The following is a 22,474-nucleotide window of genomic DNA, read 5'->3' on the forward strand; positions in this document are numbered from 1 at the left end:
AATGCTACCTCAATAAACGGGGGGAGGAACCCCAGGTCACCCTACTTTCTATTTAACCACGCAGTACACAGTGCTTACTCTGATCCAGTCACTACTCTAAAGCTCCACAAATTTTAACTCAAGTCAAAAACAACTCTTAAGAACCATCACATCCCTACTATACAAATGAGGAAACTTTTGCACAGAGAGATGAAATTCTCCCAGCTGTGGTGGAACTAGAATTCAAACACAAATTTGGCGAGGGTGTGGTAATCTCTTCCTGACTCTGCTCAGGTCCGCAGTCCTACTCCTTTACTTCAGCTATTCCTCCCCTTTTCCCTTTCCAAATGCCTATCCTGTCGCTGTCCTTATTTTCTAACATCAAGGCAGTCTTCCTAAAATAAATGTCCAAAGCACCAGAATGCAATTCACTTCATCTCGCTTTTAGGGCCTTTCACCTGGTGCTAGATGGCATCTTGGCATTATGAAGTCCTTAGAATCCATTACGGCCCCACTGAATTTTTCGTATCTGCTATTCAGGCCAGTTTCCACAAGAACCCTACTCTTTCTGGGCAACTTTCTCGCTCCCCCTACTGCACCTACCCACTCTGCCTTCCTGCAAGGAAATTCTTTCTCCCCGGCCCAACCCGATGTCATTTTGCTTGATTCCTCTCCAGGATATTTCCACTTCCCAATTGGCCCCTTACCCTAGTCTCAAACCTGAGCTACTCCTGGAGGAGTTTTTCTCTTGCCCCCTGGGGAGTCTCAGACCCCCCCACCACCCCCCAAAAGCTCCCAGTGAAGTCTTGGGTCTCCGAGCCCAGACCAGCGGCGGCGGACGAGCAGCCACGGCTGCTCCCCACTCTGGTCTCCGCGGGTCCCACCCGCCCAAGACCCCAGGTCCTCACCTCCGCGGGCGCCCTCCTCCCGGGGTCGGCCGCCTTTCTCAGGGGGGTCCCCAGGCCCTCCTGGCCCTTCCTCAGACGCCCTCGCTCAGACCCAGGCCGCTCCCTGTCATGGGAGACCCGGGACGCCCTCGCTCTTCCCGCCGCCCTTCTCGCCCCGACCCCGGCCACTCCCAGTTCCCCGGCCCCCCAGCTCGCCCCGCTCGGGCCGCTCCCAGGGTTCCCCGTCTCCCTCGCACCCAAGCTGCACCGGGGACCCTCGGGCGCCCTCGCACCAGGTCGTCAACGGTCACTCCGGGTCATTCCTTCACCTCTCCGGGACCCCGGCCGCGTCCGTCTCCCCAGAGAGCTACCCCGAACACACAGGTCGCCCTCCGCGCCCCACGCCCGAGCAGCAAGACGCCCCACGGGGCCGCCAGCCGGGCCCGCCCGGGGCCAGCCCCGTCCACCTCGGCGGCGCGACTCCGCGGCCGGCACCGGGCCGGTCTCCCACCAGCCCAGTCAGCGCGAACTCGCCGCCGCCCCCGCCCTGGCCCCGGCCCGACCCGGCCCGAAGTCCGGGCCCCCTTCCGCCCGCCTCCGCCTCCGGAGCGCCGGGATGGAGGTTCCGCCCCGCGACGGCCCCCCGGACTCAGGCTCGCTTCGCCCGCACTCACCTGCCGCTGCCCACGACCAACTCCACAGCCACTGCCTCTACCTCGGCCGCCAGCAGCCCCGAGCACCACCACCTCCCCCATGACAACAGGCCCGCCCTGTTTCAGACTTCCTCCCTCTCCATTGGATGCTGGGCAGCGACTCTCTGCTCTGATTGGTTCAGCTTTCCCCCCCGTCATGGCTTCTCTACCGCCCCTTTTCCTGGACCCAGTATTAGCCCCCGCCCGGACCTGGCGCGTCCTGACAAAACTTTAGTTGTAATTGGTTGATGGTTGGTCAGTTCGAAGTTTTGATAGGCTGCTGAAAGTGTCTGTTAAGTAAACTGGCAAGCGCTGTGACGGCCACGGTTGGTTCAAGCCTGGGCACAGTTTGGTTGCAGAGTAGAGAGCTGGAAAGGGGCAGAAGCTCTACTCCGAGGTTACTGGGGAAGGGTTAGCGCTTTGTTGTAGAATTCACTCTTAAAACTCATCGCCTCTTCCAGGTCGCTTCCTATAAAGAGTGGCTAGTCCCTGCTAGCTTACTCATAAGGTAGTAGTTACAAAACACCAACAATCAGGAGCTGTGTTTAAGAAGTATTTCCAAATCCCCTGATCTGGAACTTATTTTTATGTGAAATGAAAATTTCCTCCTTTATTTTCTTGAAGACCTAATGTGCCCAGTTTCCTTGAAGTCCTTTCCAGAAATCTCCATGCTAAAGGGCAAAGTACAACCGTAGAAATCATTCGTCTTCGGTTGCAATTATAAGCCTCGTTAATAAACTGAAGTGGCGTGTTGAGAGTTCTCCAGTTCCCAGGTTCACCCCCGACTGGCTCCAGCGAAATGACCATGCAGCCATCAGCTAGTTGAGACTAAATGGGGCACGGTTTACCCTTGTGGTGAGAATTCCGTTCTCCCCACCACCCAATTTGATTTTTATGTTCAGCGTTCTTAAATAACCCTACTAGATGTGTGTCAGATACTTAAAATGCTTGTCTTTTTTCTAAACCTCTCTTAGCACTCTAAATTAGAACCATTGAATGAATTGCAGTTCTTTTCTCACGTTGGCACAATGCACCAGAATAAATGATTGCATTTTTTAAAAATTCATTTGGGTACAAATCACAGTAGGCATTTTTGAAAAATCTGGTGTTGCTATAAAAACTCTTGTGCTCCTAGAAATATACCCATCATTAGCTTTTTGTTTTTCATTTTTCATTTCCACCCACTTTTCCTGCTCCTGCATAACAAAATGCTGGCCTAATTACTCTTCCAATTTCTCAATCAGATTTATATGTAGTTTCCTCACAATTCCACCAATGGGCCATGAAACATACATTCAGGAATGGACTGGGACAGGTCAAGGAGGTATTCCCCTCACAAGCATTGCTTTATGTTTGGGAACTTCCTGTGGTACCAAGACTCTGGACTAAGAAAGTTTTATGCTTTGCCTTTTCTTCTTCCTGCTAACTTTGTTTCATATATCTTCTATTAGCCCTTCTGTTCTTTGCAAAACAAATTCCAAGGAGTCTAAGACTAAATTATTCATTATCCAGAAAAATAACCTATTTTCTAGCCTGTATTTTTAGTTATTTGAATAAACTGCATACCTCTATAACCAAACTAAGCGGAAATTATTTCTCCAGTAACTATACATAACAATAAGGTGTCTTTTCCTGGTTATTTTCCGGAACTTTCCTCCCCCTTCTCTTATCCTCACCTTCCAATTTAGAAATAACCTCCCCTTCAATTCAATGACTCATAAAAAGCCTCTAAAAGGAAAGTGGAAAAGCCAAAATAACTTCAGGGATGTCTGAATCATTTAGTTAAAGGAAAGCTAGGACATTGACCATGATAAGATAGAAACTAAGACAAAAGGCAAGCCTAAGCAAACATCCCATAACAAATGAAGTAACATGCAAATGTGAAGATGCCACAGTGAGCTGGAGGTATCAGTGTGTCCTTTTAGAGCCTTTTAATATATTACCAGCAGTTTTTTTCCTCTCTAGTCTTGGCAGTGTGCCCTACCTACCAATTTTAGAGCAAGTTAGGAAGGCAATTAATGTCCTGGCAGATAGGAAATAATAACGTCATAGGAGGGCCTGGCCATTATTATGGTACTTTGGGTAATAATGGCTTTTGCACAGCCATAGTGACTAGGTGCCACAGAGAACATAAAATTAGGCCAGCTCTCACTAAGAGAACTTGCCATCTAAGTAAAGGAACTGCACAAAATTACTATCACAAAGCTAGAAAAATTGCTACAAAGATCAGCTATCCATTCTATTTCATACACTAAAACAATAAAAGTATTCAGAACTGGTTTTGCTCATATATGCTTTTACCACTCCTATTCCCTGTGAAAACCAGTCAAGAAATGTAAAATAGACATGAACAACCCAGTAAGAAGAGAGAAAATCTTGAGGAAACATTCTTTGATCCAGAAGAAGACTGTTATGTTACTGAAGCCCAAACAGTGCTGGAAAGGTTATTGCTTATACTTGATGTTTTGATTTTGTATGCACAAGTAATCTTATAACATAATTTCTCCATCCAGCTTCTCTTTTCTTTCTGAGTTATATGCTTCTCCACCACTCTCACAGTCCCCTCTTAGAAAGCAAGAACACTGGAGTCTGTGAGTCTGCAGTTTTGTGTTGTGTGGCTGACTGTGGAGGTGGTGTAGATGCTATCTGTTACAGTCACTTGAGCAAGACCAGGATAGCAGGTATATTGAAGGCAAAAATAGCCTTTCTAAATCCTGATTAAATGGAAATGAAGGATGCAGAATGCTGTCCCAACATCTAAGGAGTAGTATGGTTTGCCTTGGGCTTCAGTGTATACTGATGAAACATTTTGCTCTTTTATTTGTTACCCCCGCTCCCTTTTTATCATATCACTTTTCAAAGGAGCAGAATCCAAGTCTTCTTTCATTTCCGTTTTGTTCCCAGGAGGCAGTCTCACCAGGGAAAACCTCCTTTGTTTGTTTGGCTTTTTGTTTGTTTATTTCCCCCTGAATTCTACACACAATTCCAAATGAATTAGAGACACAAACACTGGTAAAGAAGAAAATCACCCCCATACATCAGAACTGCCTGCTGCTAGCTGTTGGAGGTAAGCCAAGATATTTGATAAAGAGTGGTTCCCTGAATTAGGGATCCCTGATGGTAGATGCTGACAGGTATGAAGGGGATCAGTGAGGAAGGGGGAGAGAAACAGACAGACAGACAGACAGATGTGGGCTGCAGAGAAGAGGGTAAGGAAAGCTAGACAGAGTCAAGAGGCCACAATCAGAGTGCTGACCCAGCTTAGAGTCCTGCCCCCCACTCCCTGGCTGTGGACTTTAACCAGGTTGCACAATCACACCAACAAAGTACAGCCTCTGCCACTGGTTGAAAGGGAAACAGGGGCAGAGCTTTAGCCTGTGGGACCTTTACTCTACTACCACCTGGAAATCCTCCTTGACCTCAAAGGCTGCTATTCAGACATCAGGGCAAAGCTGACGAGGAAGGACAGATCCATGCAGCCAGCCAAGTATATCTTCGTTGATTCATAAAGGTGACCATAGGCATGAAGCTCTGGATGAACAAAGAGAGACTCTCTGGGAAAAGATGTTTTACCATCCCATATTGGGGAGCTTCCAACACAGGGAAGTGCCAAGGTGCTGTCAATGCTGAAACAAAACAGTGTGGTTTCAAAGTTCAAAGCTCTGTTCATGGATGGGATTTAAAAAAAAAAAAAAAGTCAGTGGATGAGGGTGTCCTCTGGGGCAGAACCATTTGTTTTCTTCCAATTCTAGGGTTTGTGTGATTTTTGAATAGCATACTGTATCTTTTCATTACTCAGTGTGTGCATTTTCATCCTCAAGAAAAATGTGTCTACCCTTCCACTCATCTTGTATATTCTAGGTAGATGGCCTGAGTGCTTGTAAAATGGATGAGCTGCGGCTCTTAGCTCTGCCATTATGCTATTGAATGGAGCCCTTGGTTACTATCACCAGATCTAAGGGTGGACCAGCCATTCTTCTGCAGCAGGGAGTGGGCCACTCAAAGCACTTAGTGCCATTTAACTTTTGTCCATCCCTGTTTTATATACACACAAAGAGTTTCCTGGAAACATGGCTGAACTCCAAGGATTTCAGAGAGTAGAATGTCTCCTAGAACTCCAATTCCCCAATCACTCAGAATCTCATAAGAAAGTAGACTTGAACTCACTAATCATTGACTTAGCTAGGTGACACTGGGAAAGCTGATTCATCTTCCTGAGCTTCGGTTTCTTCACACACAAAGTGGGATATGTATTATATATATCTATTACTGTATAATAAATTACTTCCAAAAGTCAGTAGTTTAAGACAATCTCAGTTGACTATCTCAGTTTCTTTTCTTTTTAAAGATTTATTTATTCATGCATACAAGAACCGGGGTACAGGCCAGATGTGCGGGAGGATGAGAGGATTCACCAGAGACAGAGCAGGGAACAGAACAGGCAGACTGACTGAAATACACTGCTGAGGGGAGCAGCAGATGAGAGAAGAGAAGTCTACTGTGCCATGTGGGTATCTCCATGGCCGGTGGGGATCGAACCCCCGCTGCAGAGGCTGTGGACAGCTTCACAGTGCTGCGCTCAACCCTGCGCCACCAGGGAGGATCTATCTCAGTTTTTGAGGGTCACATCCTGGTGTAAGTTAGCTGGGCTATCTCTCTCTGGGTCTCTCACAAGACTGAAGTCATCTCAAAATGAAGGTCTTCCAGAAACCAGTTGAGATGAATCTACTTTCTAGCAGGGTCGTTGTTGGCAGCATTCAGTAGTGCATAGTCTTTAAATTAAGGCCTTAGATCCTCTTGAGCTATTATTACCTAAAGATCTCCCTCAGAATCTTGCCTTGTAAGTCTCTCACAGGGCAGTTCAAAACATGGTGGCCTATCTTCTCAGAGGAAGAGAGAGGGCAAGAGAAATTCTTCTCTAGCTAGACTTCTGCTACCAAGACAGAAGTCAGTCTTTTTTTCTTAAAAGATTTTTTTTAAGATTTATTTATTTATACAATAACTGGGGTACAGTCAGAGGCACAGGAGGGTGAGAGAATTCACCAGAGACAGAGCGGGGAGCAGAACAGGCAGACGGACCAAAGACACTGCTGAAGGGAGCAGCAGGGGAGACAGGAGAGGTCTGCCGTGCCATGTGGGTTTCTCCCTGGCGGGCCAGGAATCGAACCCATGCTGCAGAGGCTGTGGACAGCTTCACAGCGTGGTGCTCAACCCACTGCGCCACCGGGGAGGCCCAAAAGATTTTTTTTTATTTATGTATACATACAAGAACTGGAGTGTAGGCCAGATATGCAGGCAATGAGATTATTCACCAGAGACAGTGGGTAGCAGAACAGGAAGATCCACTGAAATATACTGCTGAGGGGAGCAGTGGGCAAGACAGGAGAGATCTGCTGTGCCATGTGGGTTAGCTCCCTAGCGGGGAATTGAACTCATGCTACAGTGGCTGGTGATGGCTTGATAGTGCTGAGACTTTAACCTCTGTGCCACCAGGGAGGCCCAGAAGTCAGTCTTTTGTAATCAAATTCCAGAAGTGACATTCCATCACTTTTGCCACATTACATATATATATATATAAAGATTCATTCATCTATGCATACAAGAATTGGGGTACAGGTCAGAGGTACAGGGGTTGTGAGGATTAACCAGAGACAGAGCGGGGAACAGAAAAGGTGGACTGACTGAAATGTACTGCTGAGGGGGGCAGCGGGCGAGTCAAGAGAGGTCCACAGCACCATGTGGGTAGCTCCCTGGCCTGGGATCAAACTCGTGCTGCAGCGGCTGTGGACAGTTCCACAGGTTGCGTTCCAACTCCTTGCGCCACCAGGGAGGCTGGCCACATTATATTTTTTATAAGCAAGCCATTAGCTCTTCTCTTAAGGAGAGGGGATTATAAAAATATATACATACTAGGAAGGTTTCACTGGAGCTGCTTTAGAAGCAGCCTACCTTAGGATAATAACAATAATAGTACCTACATGTGGGGTTCATTTAAAGGTAACATGAGTGAAATGTTCAATTCAGAGCCTGGCACATATTATATAACTGGCTACATATAATAACTATTATTACTATTAATATTATTATTATGTATATAATGACTGGTTTTCTCTCCCTTCTAGCTCCTAGAAGGAAACCTTTTATGAGGAATAATTGAGATAATTTACATAATTTAGGACCTGGCACATAGTAAGTGCTCAGTAACCATTAGTTATCATTGATATTATATGAGTGTATGATATTTCATTGCCTTTTCAAACTACTGCACAGATATATATGATTATGATAAATTTTCCAGAATGGTCTTATTTTCAATTATTTTGTTTCATTTATCTACATGTACCCTATACTTGCCAGACCACAATTCCATATTTGGTGTTCATGAAATATGATCAAAAAAGCAATGATCCTGTCAAATTTCCTATATGCCCCATCTAAGAAAGATAGGCCCCAAACCAACTACGTGGGTTAATTATAACAGCACCTCCTATATGCAGAAATGATGAGCCTGGCTTCATGAAAGTTTCAGAGAGGGGGAATGAGCAAGGACTTGGCTGAATACCTTTGTTCCTTTCAAAAGAAGCTGGTCACACTGCAGGCTCCCATTGGGGATGAAAGAAGAGAAGACCCTGTTCAGACTTTATGGATGGGATAAGGGCATCAAGAGGAGGTTTCCACTTCTAGATTGGGAATTAAGACCCAAGACCCAAGACCCAAGCAACTGAAGAAAGAGCAATTTTGCAATGTGAAAGTTGCAAGAGAGTTCAGTTTACAATGCAAAAGAAAGATCACTAAGAAGTTGGAGTGACACAGCAGGGCTGGGTCGAAGCTGCCTTCCTTATAAGGGAGGAGCGCTGGCCTGTAGCCAGAGAAAATGAGAAACTGTAATCAAGGAAATCCCATTATTTTGGCTGTGAGTCATTTCTCAGGGCTCACCCATGGCTATTATATGAGAAATATGGGAGGGGGAGCAGCCTGTGGAGGGGGAAATTCCTATAGTATAGATGATCTTTAAATCAAAAGCACTATAGAAAGACAAAAGTTCAGAGACTTAGTCCTGGAACTTGCAGATTTATTCTCTCCTTCCCAGCCCAAGGCCTCCCCTGCAACCATTCTCCCTCAGATCCTTGGTCAGGCCAAGCAGCATCCTGGCTTGGTCCCCCTCTGTATTTATTGGAGTCAGAGGTACTGGAGCAGCCTGTAATGTCATGCGTCTGGCTCTGCTCAATGCAGATGTCAGTTGGGACAGAAAGAATAACCCAGAACCCTGGAACAAACAGGGTTTGTTCAATGACCAATATAAGTTCTACTCAGTGAATGTAGATGACAGAAAATTGAAGAAAGAAGGTTCAGACCTGTAAATGAGAAATTCACTAGAAAGCTGCTTAAAATGGCCTTTCAGAAACCATTCCCACAAATTTTCCACTTAACCAGGAAGTACTTCCCCTCTATATGCATGAAATCATATTGGTTTATTGTGTTAGAGTTTACACTGATTAATAAGTATCTGAAACTTGGTGGGAGAAAGGCCCAAGGCCCAAGTGTGCATCTCCTTTCATCTGCTTTTTTCAGGCCAGGAGACTATCTACACAAATCTTCTCTCTCTCTCTCTCTCTCTCTCTCTCTCTCTCTCTCTCTCTCTCTCTCTCTCTCTCTCTCTCTCTCTCTCTCGGTTTCTCTCCACCCCTCCCCCTGCCTTATGTCTCCCATCTACCGCATATTCTCCCTTTTCTTTACCATGTTCTTTCCTTTTATCTTCACACAGAAGAAAAAAACATCCTCACAAGCAAAATGTCTTAGGATCCCTGACACTGAAACTGTTAGTTTCCTGATCCAGAGTCACCTTCTTTAGCAGTTTCTGCTAAGGTGCTACACAATAAGAGCTGAAGAAATAACTCACAGATAATGACAGTTTACACCTCTGCCTCCACATCAAGTCACCTGTGCAGCTGTGATTTAAACAGACCCACTGTTTTTCTGAGGTGCACCAGGCCTGGCCCCCTTTCCACAAGTTCCTCCCCCACCCTCTCCCACATGACCAGATCTCTGCACAAAAAGGTTCAAAGCAGAAGTTGCTGGGAAAGTTCTGTGAGGTCAAATAAGAGGTGTGTGGCAACACCAAGTTCCTCTTCCTGTGACTCTTGTCTTCTCTCCTTCCAAGTCTGCTTCCTCTGTTTCACAGAAAGAAGGCTAGACAGTTTCAATACCTTGGGTAGCCAGAGAAGACCTCTGCTCCTCTGCTGGATGACTGATGGTAGGAAGGAAAGAAGGGGTGAGGAGATGAGGACTCGCCCCCAGGAAGTCTGACTGCACAATAGGGATGGAGTATTTATTTATTCAGCCCTTTCCTAGACACAGCCAGGGTAGCCGCCATTTCACTTTGCTCTCAGGAAGTGTATTTAGTGGTAGGCTTTTTTTTACTTTTCCTGTTAGTTTCCTGCAAAAGGACATCAGTGTCTTCCTCAGTGCAGCCGCTGATAAGAACTGGATGTTGTTGTTCAAATGGAGACAAACGTATTTCCTGTCATAAACCCAGACCATCCCAAGGGCATAGAGAATTGGATCTCAGTGTGGAAAGAGAAGAACTTGATCTTCATGCCTATTTCCCTGGTGCCATCTTCCTCCCTGGAATCCTCTATCTAGTGGGATACAATAATTACATCTTCTACTTGTGTAGAATTTCACTTACCCAAGGGAACGTCACGTTGTACATGAGAGAGTCAAAGGCACTGGATACCCAGAGAGTCACCTTGGAGGGTTAATATGAGGAGGCAGCTTTGGGGTTAATTTTATGTTCTGGGGAAATTATAAATCTATAGTGTATATATATATAGTGTATATAGTGTATGTATGGTATATAAATATACAGTATACAACATATAAATATAGTATAGGTTTATCTTAAATTAGATTCTGTTTGTTAGGTCCTACTTGTCCTCTAGATCTCAAAGTAACTTTCAAAGTTACTTATTATAGTGGGACCTCCTGATATCCCTCTTCCAGCCACCACTGGGTTGGGTTCCCCTCTTATATACAATGCACTTCCTCTTTGGACACAACATCCCATGTGTAAGCGCACTTAGTGATTATCCTCCCTGCAGCATGTCAGCATTGTGAAGCCAAGGGCTACATCCATCCTGCTTACAGCTGCCTAGCACAGGTCCTGGCCCACTGTAGTTCACTAAATATTTAGTGAAAAAATGAGTCCAGGGCCTCCCCGGTGGTGCAGCGGTTGAGCACTGGGTTGCAAAGCTGCCCGCAGCCTCTGCAGTGCCGGTTCGATCCCCGGCCGCCCGGTGAGGGCCCCACATGGAGCGCAGACCTCTCCTGCCGCCCGCTGCTCCCCTCAGCAGTGTATTTCGTCAGTCTGCCTGTTCTGTTCCCTGCTCTGGCTCTGGTGAATTCTCTCACCCTCCCGTGCTTCTCACTGTACCCAGTGCTTGTATAAATAAATAAATAAATAAATAAATCTTTAAAAATAAAAAAATGAGTCCAGAGTTGTCTCCAGGAGCAGCCTTGCCACCCTACACCATCATTTATGTTGGGGTGGTGCTATGAAAGTTATAAAAAAGGCATGTGCTAATTATCATACAGTAATCAGTAGTGGTTATAGTAATTAGTAAGTAAAAGCACAGTGGAAAAGTATGACTAAATAAAGCTCTCCACCAGTGCATGCAGGGCCATCCCTGCACTATGAATTTGGAATCCCACTGCCTGTCTCTATCTCTGTTAGACTCTGAACATAGGGTCATTCCTTTGGAAAAATTCTATTTAGGGTTGCTAACATTGGGCACAAGAGCAGCTCATTCATTTTTCTCTGACTCAATGAAATCGTCGTGATCTGAAAATTAAAATACTAGGTTAGTGGTAGCCCCACACATACTCCCCCCCTCAGAATCTGATGTGAATTTCCCCGTCAAGGGTCTATACTAAGTCACCTCTCCCCCCGATCTAAAAAAAAAAATCAGGGCCACCCTGATGGTGCAAGGGGTGAAGTCTCAGTACTATCAAGCTATTGGGCAGTCACTGCAGCATGAGTTAGATCCCTGGCCAGGAAGCTAACCCACATGGTGCAGCAGACTTCTCCTGCCTTACCTGCTGCTCCCCTCAGCAGTGTATTTAAGTAGATCTTCCTGTTCTGCTCCCCACTCCATCTCTGGTGAATCCTCTCACTGCCCCCACCCTCTGGCTTACACCCCAGTTGTTGTATGCAAAATAAATAAAAGGAAATCTTTATATTTAAAAAAAAGTCAACTCCCTTAAGATGAGTGATGAAAGCAAAGGCTCACCCTACTTATCTCCTCCTCTTTCTTTTTTTTTTTTTTAATTTATTTATTTATGCATACAAGAATGGGAGTATAGGCCAGAGGTGTGGTGTGTGTGTGTGTGTGTGTGTGTGTGTGTGTGTGTGTGTGTGTATATGTGTATTCACCAGAGACAGAGTGGGGAACAGAACAGGCAGACTGACTGAAATACACTGCTGAGGGGAGCAGAGGGTGAGACAGGAGAGGTCTGCTGCACCATGTGGATTGCTCCGCTGCGTCTTAACACCTTGTGCCACCAGGGAGGTCCCTCTCCTCCTCTTTCTATTGGGGCCAAGGTTCATGGCCTACATCCCCTTCCTTCTACCTCACAAGCTCTTGGTCTGTGGCTTCCTCTTCTGCTGCTGAGGGGAGGATGGACATTGAGAAGGAGGAAGACTAAGTCAGAGGACACAGCCCTTTGATGACATGAGATTGTGGGGGAAGGTATAAATTGGGATGAAGTATAACAAGACATGATGAATCCCTGGAGATTCTTCAATAATTCTCACATCCCAGACATCAAAGGCCCAGCCCATTTGCCAGGACACCAGGAAACCAGAAGTGCAGTCAGTAGGAGGTGATGACAGCAAAGAGGCAGGCAGATCTGATACACAGGCCCTTATAAAGAACTATGGCCCGTGGGAATACCACAAACTGCTTAAGACTGGGTAGTGAAGAGAGAGTGGGTGTTGAGTGTGAGACCTTGAATCCAGAGGCCCATACTCTATTTCCAGCTCAGTCATCAATTTACAGGCAAGCAAAAGATGAATGTCAGAGATGTGGCTTAATCAGCTCCCCATGGGATGAGGTTTGTGAGATATTTGAAATCTCCTGATGAAAAGAAATGCCAGGAAAAGCTATTATTATTTTGAGTGTTGATCATATAGGAACCAGAGCATCTTTGAGCTCATGTGCTGGAGTCAGAGGTCACAGTATATTCATCTTGAGTGGGTCTCAAGATAGATGTCCCTGGATATCTATCTTCTGATAATCCCAGTTGAGAACAGGGTCATTGTTGAGATCTGTATCAACTACAACCAAAAATCTCATCACTGACATATCAGGAATTTCCAATCAAGTTCCAATAAGTTTTCTGTATAGATTCTGGCCAGGCCTACTTTGCCTAGAGAGATTTCTGGGCTATGACCTGATAATATAACTTCTCCATCTCGCTCTCCTTTTTCTCTCTTCTGCACATGTATAAGATTACACTGATTTATCAAGGGTCATTTGGAGATTCTAAAATGATCTTCCCAATGTGGTCTCCCTAAAATGTAGCTTTCCAACTCCATTTTTTTCAGGAAGTGGTTAAACTAGACTCTTTTTCTTTTATTTGACTGGTATATGAATCTGGTTTTCTCCTCTATTTCATTTCCCTGTACTCTTTACTATACACATCCCCTTCCCATTTCCTTCTCTGGTCTCTGCTCTGCAAACTATCTAGATTATTACTTCAAAGGAATATTGTTATCCTTTGAGGTCTTACGTGAGAGTATATTCCCCTCCCAGTGACCTCCAAAGCTAACAGACTGACTCATAACCGGACTTTAACCCAATCCTGCAACAAGTGCGTACCTGTACTAATGACCTAAGCAACAGCCATTCCAGGTCACAATCATCACAGGAAGAGGTATTATTTTTCTGCTATTTGTACAAAGTGGACAAAGGTTGTCTATTTGGTGCAAAAGAGATCACTTGATAAAACCAGAGCTGCTTGTAAACCCAGAAAAATCTCAAGAAATAGGCATGTGACTGTTAGACATGCTTGTGGCGGAAAGCTGAGCTAAGCTTACAGTATCATAAACAGCATGCATACGAGCAACAGGGACTCATGGCTCAAATCCTCAAATCCTAGAATTTCAATGTCATTTACAAACTTCCAGCAGAGTTAAGATTAGGACTGATAAAAAGGAATACTACTTCAAACTCTAGGTAATAAGTACACAGAACACATTATCCAGAATATCAGAACACAGAAAAGATAAGAGCAAGTTTATGGATCACAGAGCCATACATGAGTGAACCAGCCATTTTTCCAACCCTGGTTCTATGTCAGAATCCCAGGTTCTCTCCTAGTTTCAGGGATTTCATTAGGGCCCAGAGATCCATATTTTATTTTGAAAAGATTCTCCCAAGTGATTCTGATTCATAACCAAGTTTAAGGACCATTACTTGAAAAACCTTTCCTCCAAGACAAAAGACTATTAAATAGACTACAGGTTTGACCCAAACCTGGTAACCCCTCCGGTCCAGGTTGGTAAATGACAACTCAGACAGGTATATCTGTTGTCCTTGTGATTTGGGAAAAACTCCAGAACAGCCATTAGACTATGGAATCACAATCAAATCTAGTTAATATAGCAATTCTATGGTTCATTTAGAACCTTCTCCAAGATCTGTGAGATTTTCTCACCTCAGAGATGAATCAGTGGGGCATTTTAGAACAAACTACCACCTTTGGAAGGAAAATTCTGATATGCTGACAAGAGTGAGTTGCAGACATCTTTAAACATTTCCCTTGTGGCTCTTTTTGGACAGTATTTAATAGAGTACCAGGCAGTCATTTATTTAGTAAGCATTTGTTGGTTAAATATTAGACATACACTCTATGTTAATAAATGGTTGCTGAGAACATACACAAATAAATAAGGCAGTAGTAAAGCAGGCCAGATGTGGTTCCTAGCATCTTAGGTATCAAGTAGGTTCAACTAAAATTTTTTCTTTATATTGGATACAGCCAATTCCAGTGGAACAGCTATTCTAGGAAACTCTACCTAAGAGTCAGTCTGCCCTTTTAAGAATATAACTTTTCAGTTCTTCAGAAGATATAACTAAGGGCCTCCTTGGTGGCACAAGGGGTTAAATTGCAGCATTATGAAGTTGTCAGCAGCCACTGCAAGACAAGTTCAATTCCCGGCAGGCCAGGGAGCTACCCACAAGGCAAGCGCAGACCTCTCCTCTCTTACCCGCTGCTCCCCTCAGCAGTGTATTTCAGTAGATCTGCCTGTTCTGCTTCCCATTCTGTCTCTGGTGAATCCTCTTTCCCCATTCCCCCGTACCTCTGGCTTTGTACCCCAGCTCTTGTATGCATAAATAAATATTTTAAAAAAGAAGATATAACAAACCTGAGGCCAAAAACAACTTTAAAAGGAGATGTCCATCTTTTCTTTTTAAATGTATCTACAAGTGAAAGATAAAAATGAACTCCAGAGATGAGGACTAAATCATATTCTCCTATGGTTCCCCAATACCAAATACAGTATCTTGTGCATAGTAAGTGCTCAGTATTTTTTAATAAGTGAATGGATGAATGAAACTGGAATATCAGTTTTATCATTTGTGCACCCTATACAAGTCACAGAATCTTTCTGACCTCTGCATCCTCATGATTGCCTGCTTATTATAAACTTAGAAATCACATGTTCTAAGAGCGATTAGCACTGTGGCTGGCCTGAGACAGGTACTCAACAAATAAATGGTCGTGGGGATGGAATGTGGTTGTTACTCTGAGCAGGAAACCAGAAGCTTGCAGGAACCAACTTGTATGGTCAAACTGACACCTAGTGGCACAGTCTTAGAAAACATGTCAAAAGTATAGTCAATTGCTGATTCAAAACAAACTGGGGAATAATTAGAAACTTATAAGAACTGTTTTGCATTAAATCCTCACTAACGATCTTCAATCCTGACAGCATATTAGAGTGACCTAAAAGGCTTTTAAAATCTACTGATGTATGGATCTCATCCTTGAAGATTCTGACTCAATTTGTGGGAGGTGAGGCACAGGTTTCAACATTTTTAAAAAGCAATTTTAACATGTAACCAAGTTGAGAACCACTGCAATAGGCCATTGAGATAGCTATTACTTTTCCCATTTTACAAATGAAAGTAAAATCCAGAATGATAACGGAATTTTCAGAGTCCTGTAGTTATTAGTAACAGAAAGGAATTTGAACTTTAGTGTACCATGTTTCTCTCCATCACCTTGTCTTTGTAGATATTTCTAGAAGTCTGATGTGTTCTACTCACTGCCTGTGAGAATCTCAAATCTAGAGGCGTTAGGGAACTTCATGACCCTGTGGGGGTGACACACTCCAGATAACAGTATGATGTTGAGAGGCTAGTGTATTCCAATGAAGGCATTGACTTCTTCAGTCTTATCTCTAGACTCCTTTCCAGAGCTTTAAAATCTATTGCTATTGATGGATAAATGATCAATGTGAAGTTTTTTGCTTCTGAATTGAAAAGCTATAAGATAAATCTGAAACTTTTTTTCTTTTCTGATATCATGGATATGTTAGAGAACTAAAACACATTAATCATTCATTACTGAGTTACAGGAAAGAGTTGACTGTACTTCTTCTATACACTTACATGTTTGGCCAAAAACAGCTGAGGTGATAGTTATCAGCAAGTAAAGGGAAATGAAATGGTTTAAATTTAACATCTGACCCCTCACAGGTTCTCAGAGGACAGATGATCTTGAAAGGCATGAGAAGTACAAGTCTCTTTCAAAATCCAGTCTGGGCCTCATTGGGTCAGTGATGAAGGCTACAGAGTCTTACAGAGATGAATGGGGTACAGGAGAATATTTTGAATTTTATGAGGAATTTTTCTTTGGTTTTTCCTGGGCAGCATATGGGAACAGGCTGAGGGTGCCAAGGCTCAGGCAAGTGGGCAATATTCTAGAACATCACCATCTGAGATGTCTATCAGGAGAAATAAACTTTTAGCCCAAAAGCAGAATTTGGGTCAGGTGTGTTTGGCACAGTGTTAGCTTACAGCATTTTTTTATATTTTTTACTTCCGTACCAACATTTAACATCATAGAGATTTATGTGAAAAGTTATTAGAAACAACAGATGAATAGGTATGGAAAAATATGCTGTAGAACCTAATGTGATATCAATTTTCTTTAACTCTCTGTGTAAATGATGCACATTAAAAAAGCAGATGTACAGTTAAATAGATTTTTCTTTATAAATGTAATGACAAAGAGATTATACAATATCAATTGAAGAGACAGGGTGTCACTGTGTCTGTTGCTGTTTGTGTCTTGAAGCAAGAGAAGAGTGCATCTGAAAAATAATCACCTTTCTTTCCGGGGAAGAGGACATGACTCTGGACAAAACTTCATGTGTTTTTACTCAGCTAGAGATGTTGGTCGTCACATCCAAATGGCCCCATCTCATTCCTTTCATCCCAGGCACTGCATGGACGTTTAAAAAGTGAGGAGAAACCTCTTCTTCTTGTGTTTAGGCCCAGTACTGAACTCCGTGACCAGGGATTTGGTGTGCGGGGTTTCACAGGCTGCAGAGAAATATTAATATGTGAGTGCTGATGCTAAACTTGTGGTCCCATGTGAATGGCAGATCCAAAAAGAATGCCTCTTCAACCATGATTTATTACAACTGCTCTGTGAGATAATATAATAAATAAAAAAAACAGAATCCATGATTTCAAGCCTTGCCTCGCGAACCCCAGTCAGAGCCTGCTGGGGGGGATAATGCCTGATTTCCCCACTCATAGCTTAGGCATCTGCCTGGTGATCATTGGAGTTGCAGAAACTGTTAGACACTCTTGCAGCTATGATTAAAGAGACCCTTTGATTGGATTTGCTGAGGTGAATTCACTCAGGGTGAACAGCCCCTGTGAAGACTATATAGCTCTATTTTTTTAACTCAATAAACTGATATAGTGAGGGCCAGGTTTGAGCTTGTACCTAGGTTAAATCATCCCCAGGAGTCTAGGTAATTCTAATTTCAATCCAGGTTCCAATATTATTTCATGGAATAATATGAGGGATTGCCATCCTCATGAATTCTCAGCTTAGGGCAAAAGTACAAATGGTTGCCCCTATACCAAATGTCTAAATATTTACATGTTATAAATTAAGCTAACCAATTGTTCTGTAAAATGCATTCTATAGGGCTTCCCTGGTGGTGCAAGGGGTTAAGCATCACACTATGAAGCAATCCGCAGCCTCTACAGCACGAGTTCGATCCCTGGCCAGCCAGAGAGCAACCCATATGGCACAGCAGACCTCTCCTGTCTCGCCCGCTGCTCCCCTCAGCAGTATATTTCAGTCAGTCTGCCTGTTCTGTTCCCCACTCTGTCTCTGTGAATTCTCTCACCCTCCCGCACTTCTGACTTGTACCCAGTTCTTATATAAATAAATAAATCTTAAAAAAAAAAATAAAGTGGGCCTCCCTGGTGGTGCAAGGGGTTAAGCACCACACTATGAAGTAATCCTCAGCCTCTGCAGCATGAGTTCCATCCCTGGCCAGCCAGGGAGCAACCCACATGACAACAAACCTCTCCTGTCTCACCCACTGCTCCCCTCAGCAGTGTATTTCAGTAGATCTGCCTGTTCTGCTCCCCACTCTGTCTCTGGTGAATCCTCTCACTCCCTACATCTCTGGCCTGTACCCCAGTTCTTGTATGCATAAATAAATAAATCTTTTTTATTTTTTTAATTTAAATTTTATTTTTATATTCCCCATACAATTGTAACCCCCTTATTTTGACCCCAATCCCTCCTCTCCCCACCCCCCCCATAGTGTCTCTTGTTCATAGTTATTTGTTGATTTTGATATTTTCTTTCTTATAGTTATTCTTTTTCCTGGTCCCTTATTTAAGTTTTCTAGATTCCTGTTATGAGACCATCCTGTATTTTTCTTTTTCTTTCTGCCTTATTTCGCTGAGCATGATCCCTTCCAGCACCATCCATGTTGTTGCAAATTGCATGTTTATCTTTTTTGAATGCTGAGTAATATTCCACGATGTATATGTACCACATCTTCTTGATCCAGTCATCTATTTTTGGGCATTTGGGTTGTTTCCAAATCTTAGCTATTGCAAATAGTGCTGCTATAAACACAGGGGTGCAGGTGCTCTTTGGAATTGATGTTTCTGTGTCCTTTGGGTAAATACCTAGGAGTGGAATTGCTGGATCATATGGAAGCTCTATGTTTAGTAGGTCCAGAAATCTCCACACAGCTCTCCATAGTGGTTGGACCAGTTTGCACTCCCACCAACAGTGCAGGAGAGTTCCTTTTTCTCCACATCCTCACCAACATTTGTTGTTGCTAGTTTTTTAATATGTGCCATTCTCACTGGTGTGAGATGGTATCTCATTGTAGTTTTGATTTGCATTTCCCTGATTACAAGTGATGTTGAACATTTTTTCATATGCCTGTTGGCCATTTGCATTTCCTCTTAAGAGAAATTTCTTTTTAGCTCTTCTGCCCTAAATAAATCTTTTTTAAAAAAAAAAGTATGGTAAAAGCAATGGGCTGTCACTTTCAAGATTAATCTATAAAGACTCTGGCTTCCCTTTAAAAAAATTAAATTAAATTAAAAATGGATGATGTAGGTATTGAATTGTGGTATTCAAATTCATTGGATACATTTAAAAGTGATATCAATTTTAATTTTAGGGCCTCCCTGGTGGTGCAAGGGGTTAAGTCTCAGCACTATGAAACTATTGGCAGCCACAGCAGCATGAGTTAGATGCCCGGCCTGGGAGCTAATTCACATGGTATAGCAAACCTCTCCTGTCTTGCCAACTGGTCCCCTCAGCAGTGTATTTCAGTCAGTTCATCTGTTCTGCTCCCCACTCTGTCTCTGGTGAATCCTATCACTCCCTACCCCTCTGGCCTTGTATGCATAAATAAATAAAATAAATCTTTAAAAAATTATTTTAATTTAAAATGTCAATACATAAATACTGGACTATGTAGATGAAAACATTTTTCATTTTCTATTGAAACTTGAAAAGATTTTTGATGTCAGTTAAAAGCTTTTCACAATTCTTTGTGCCATAGCTATCCATAATTCTTTTAGAAAGTAGGTTAGCAAGAATTGGAAGTGTAACATCCTAGACAGCATCTACACGATGTATTGCAGGACTTGGCAGACTTTTTCTGTGAAGGGCCAAACAGTAATTATCTAGGCTTTGCAATTCAGACAGTCTGTCTAAAGCTACTGTTGTAGCATAGAAGCAGCCACAGACAGTTTTATAATGAATGAGTGTGGCTAAGTTCCAAGAAAGTGTGGGCATTGAATTTTGAATTTCATATAAATCTCATCTCATAGAATATGATTCTTCTTTTGATTTTTTTTTCAACCATTAAGAAAATAAAAATCCCTCTTAGTCTATGGGATAGATAAAAACGGGAACTGGGCTGAATTTGGCCTGAGGTCTATAATTTGTTGATCTCTGATTTGTAGTAATTTGGTAAAACAATCTTACAAATTAGTAAGAATTAGTAGTCTCAAAATTAAAATGTAAATTTACAGTAATGATCTATATTCTTAAAGCCTCAAGCAAAGAAATTCAGAATGTATAAAGTAAAACATGAAAGTTCTTCTGTTGCCATTAATCCCCTTACCCAGAGGCACCCTTGTCTTTTTTGATATATATTTTTCTAGATATTCAACTGTGAAGACACACACACACACACACACACACACACACACAAGGTTTTAAAGTAACTATATATAAAGTAACTATATGTAAACTATATGGATCACATTTTTTATTTTTTGTTTTTAAAGATTTATTTATTTATGCATACAAGAACTGGGGTACAGGCCAGATGTGCAGGAGGGTGAGAGGATTCACCAGAGACGGAGTGGGGAACAGAACAGGCAGATCGACTGAAATACACTGCTGAGGGGAGCAGCGGGTGAGACAGCAGAGGTCTTCCGCGCCATGTGGGTATCTCCGCAGCTGGCTGGGATCTAACTCGTATTGCAGAGGCTGTGGACAGCTTCAGAGTGCTGCACTCAACCACCTGTGCCACCAGGGAGGCCCCCCAGAATGACTTCTAATTTAACATGACTTATGTCCTTACAAGAAGAGGAAATTTGGATACGGACTTGTACAGAGGAAAGACCACATGAAAACAGGGAAAAGAGAGCCATATGTAACAAAGGAGAAGGGTCTCGGAAACTAGTCCTGCCAACACCCATTATCAGATTTCCAGCCTCCAGAACTGGAAGAAAATAAATTTCTATTCTTTAACTACTTAGTCTGTGATACTTTATTACGGCAGCAAACTAATATGCTCTCCCAGTGTTTGAATTTTAAATAAAGAATGAGTGAGAAATGCAATGACTAATCCAAAGGAATCACTAACAGTGGATTTAGGTGAGGGAGATAATTTGGGGCAATTTCCTGAGAGGCTTCAAATCTTTCTGTGTAGATTTAAGCACGGACCTGTCTTTAGTCAACATCTTTTCCTACAGCAGCTTCTCTAGTGAACAAGTATTAACTACTATTATCTTAATGTCAAGATCCTTTGATTTTTTTTAAAAGGGATTATACTTATTCAAAATAACAAAAGAGCAAGAAATGACTAGAGATCAGGAAAAGTGAGATGAATAGGAAAAGCGAAGTTATGTTGTTTAAAAAACACTATATTTTAAATTGCATAAGTTATAGATGTATGATATAGAAGACCCAGAGCAACAAATGAAAATCTACCCAGACTCGCACCACCCAGTGGTGATCACTGCTAAATATTGTGGCATAAAGACTCCCAAACTTTTTTCAGCAGTAGGAATATATGGATAATGTAAGGATAAACACATACACATTGACACATACATATATATCCCCCCAAATGCATCCCACTATAACTTATTTTGTCTACCTTTTTTTTTAATCACACATAAGGACATTATTCCTTGTCCACAAACCATATTCCTGTTTTGTAGTGAGAACTAAGTAAAGCCACAGGAAAAATGATATTAAAGATGAGTCAGATTCCAAAAGTTGCCTGTCACAAGGTAAATAAAAAGCATAGCAAGAGCATTCTTTGAGGAAATCACAAAATGTTGTGAAAAGAAAAAGATGAGGTCATAGGGAAAAGTGGGAAGAAAGGTAGAGAATGTGGAAAAGACAAATTTACAGCTTTTCTCTACCTGAACACAGTGTCCTCAGTTTTGTGAGCAACAAAGCTCAGGTCATTCACCTAGTTCACTGCAGGATGAATCTGTTTTCTGTTAAAAACCACTCTCTTTGAAAAGGCAATTAAAGCTCTCCATGACATACTTGACCTACTCTCTCCTTCAGCTTTCCCTAGGGGATCTTATATTGGGAGTTTGCCAGCACATGCAGCCTATATGTCAATTAGGGAAGCAAGCGCTCCCTCCACTGTCCCTTCCTCCAAGCATGGCGACCTTAGACGAGTGCACAGGATTTGGGAGAAGGAGAATATGGGTTGGTTTCAGCCCCTACTCTGGCCCTTGCCAGTTAACTTTGTGCAAGGGGGTAGTTCACAAAATGGCCTTGTTTGTTATGGTCCCCACCAACACACTTAAATTTTTGTGACTACCTGTGCTATAAATTCGCACAGGAGAGAGATTAAATTTAAAAAGACTAGTTGTAATAGACCTCAGCTATTGACATTTTGGATTAGATACTTATTTGTGGTAGGGGAGTTGAAAACGATAATACACCTTGTAATAAATAAAAAAAGGGTAAACATGCTACCTAGGTAGCGGTAACATTTAAAATATCTGGCAAGTGTTTGGTCGGAGTGTGACTGAGAAGAGGACTGAAGAATCAGACAGAACCATCTAAAGGCTCCAGATGCCACATAGT

At 42.8% G+C, this 22,474-nt stretch overlaps 2 protein-coding genes and 1 pseudogene across 17 annotated transcripts in view; 1 reads left to right on the forward strand and 2 right to left on the reverse strand.

Annotated features, from left to right (window-relative positions):
• Positions 1-1,626, reverse strand: part of NUMB (NUMB endocytic adaptor protein) — a 164,212-nt gene extending 162,586 nt beyond the window's left edge. For 9 of the 10 annotated variants that reach the window (XR_008550368.1, XM_054691514.1, XM_037503662.2 and 6 more), the window contains exon 1: positions 1,541-1,626. The gene's annotated coding sequence lies outside the window, so the exon portion shown is untranslated. Of the gene's footprint in view, positions 1-887; positions 910-1,540 lie in introns of those variants that run through there. The other variant, XM_054691500.1, reaches the window with a different exon arrangement.
• An 89-nt stretch (positions 1,627-1,715) lies between these two features.
• On the forward strand, positions 1,716-8,919 carry LOC119238115 (cytochrome c oxidase subunit NDUFA4-like; annotated as a pseudogene).
• A 7,879-nt stretch (positions 8,920-16,798) lies between these two features.
• The window catches only part of HEATR4 (HEAT repeat containing 4), a 61,401-nt gene continuing 55,725 nt past the window's right edge, over positions 16,799-22,474 (reverse strand). For all 7 annotated transcript variants that reach the window (XM_054691527.1, XM_037503679.2, XM_037503678.2 and 4 more), the window contains one exon: positions 16,799-17,172. In XM_054691527.1, coding sequence (XP_054547502.1) covers positions 17,014-17,172 — 159 coding nt within the window. In that variant the 3' untranslated portion in view covers positions 16,799-17,013. The remainder of the gene's footprint in view (positions 17,173-22,474) is intronic.

This window comes from Talpa occidentalis, unplaced genomic scaffold (assembly GCF_014898055.3).
Source record: "Talpa occidentalis isolate TD23 unplaced genomic scaffold, MPIMG_talOcc4v2.1 talOcc4.11, whole genome shotgun sequence".
NCBI lineage: Eukaryota > Metazoa > Chordata > Mammalia > Eulipotyphla > Talpidae > Talpa > Talpa occidentalis.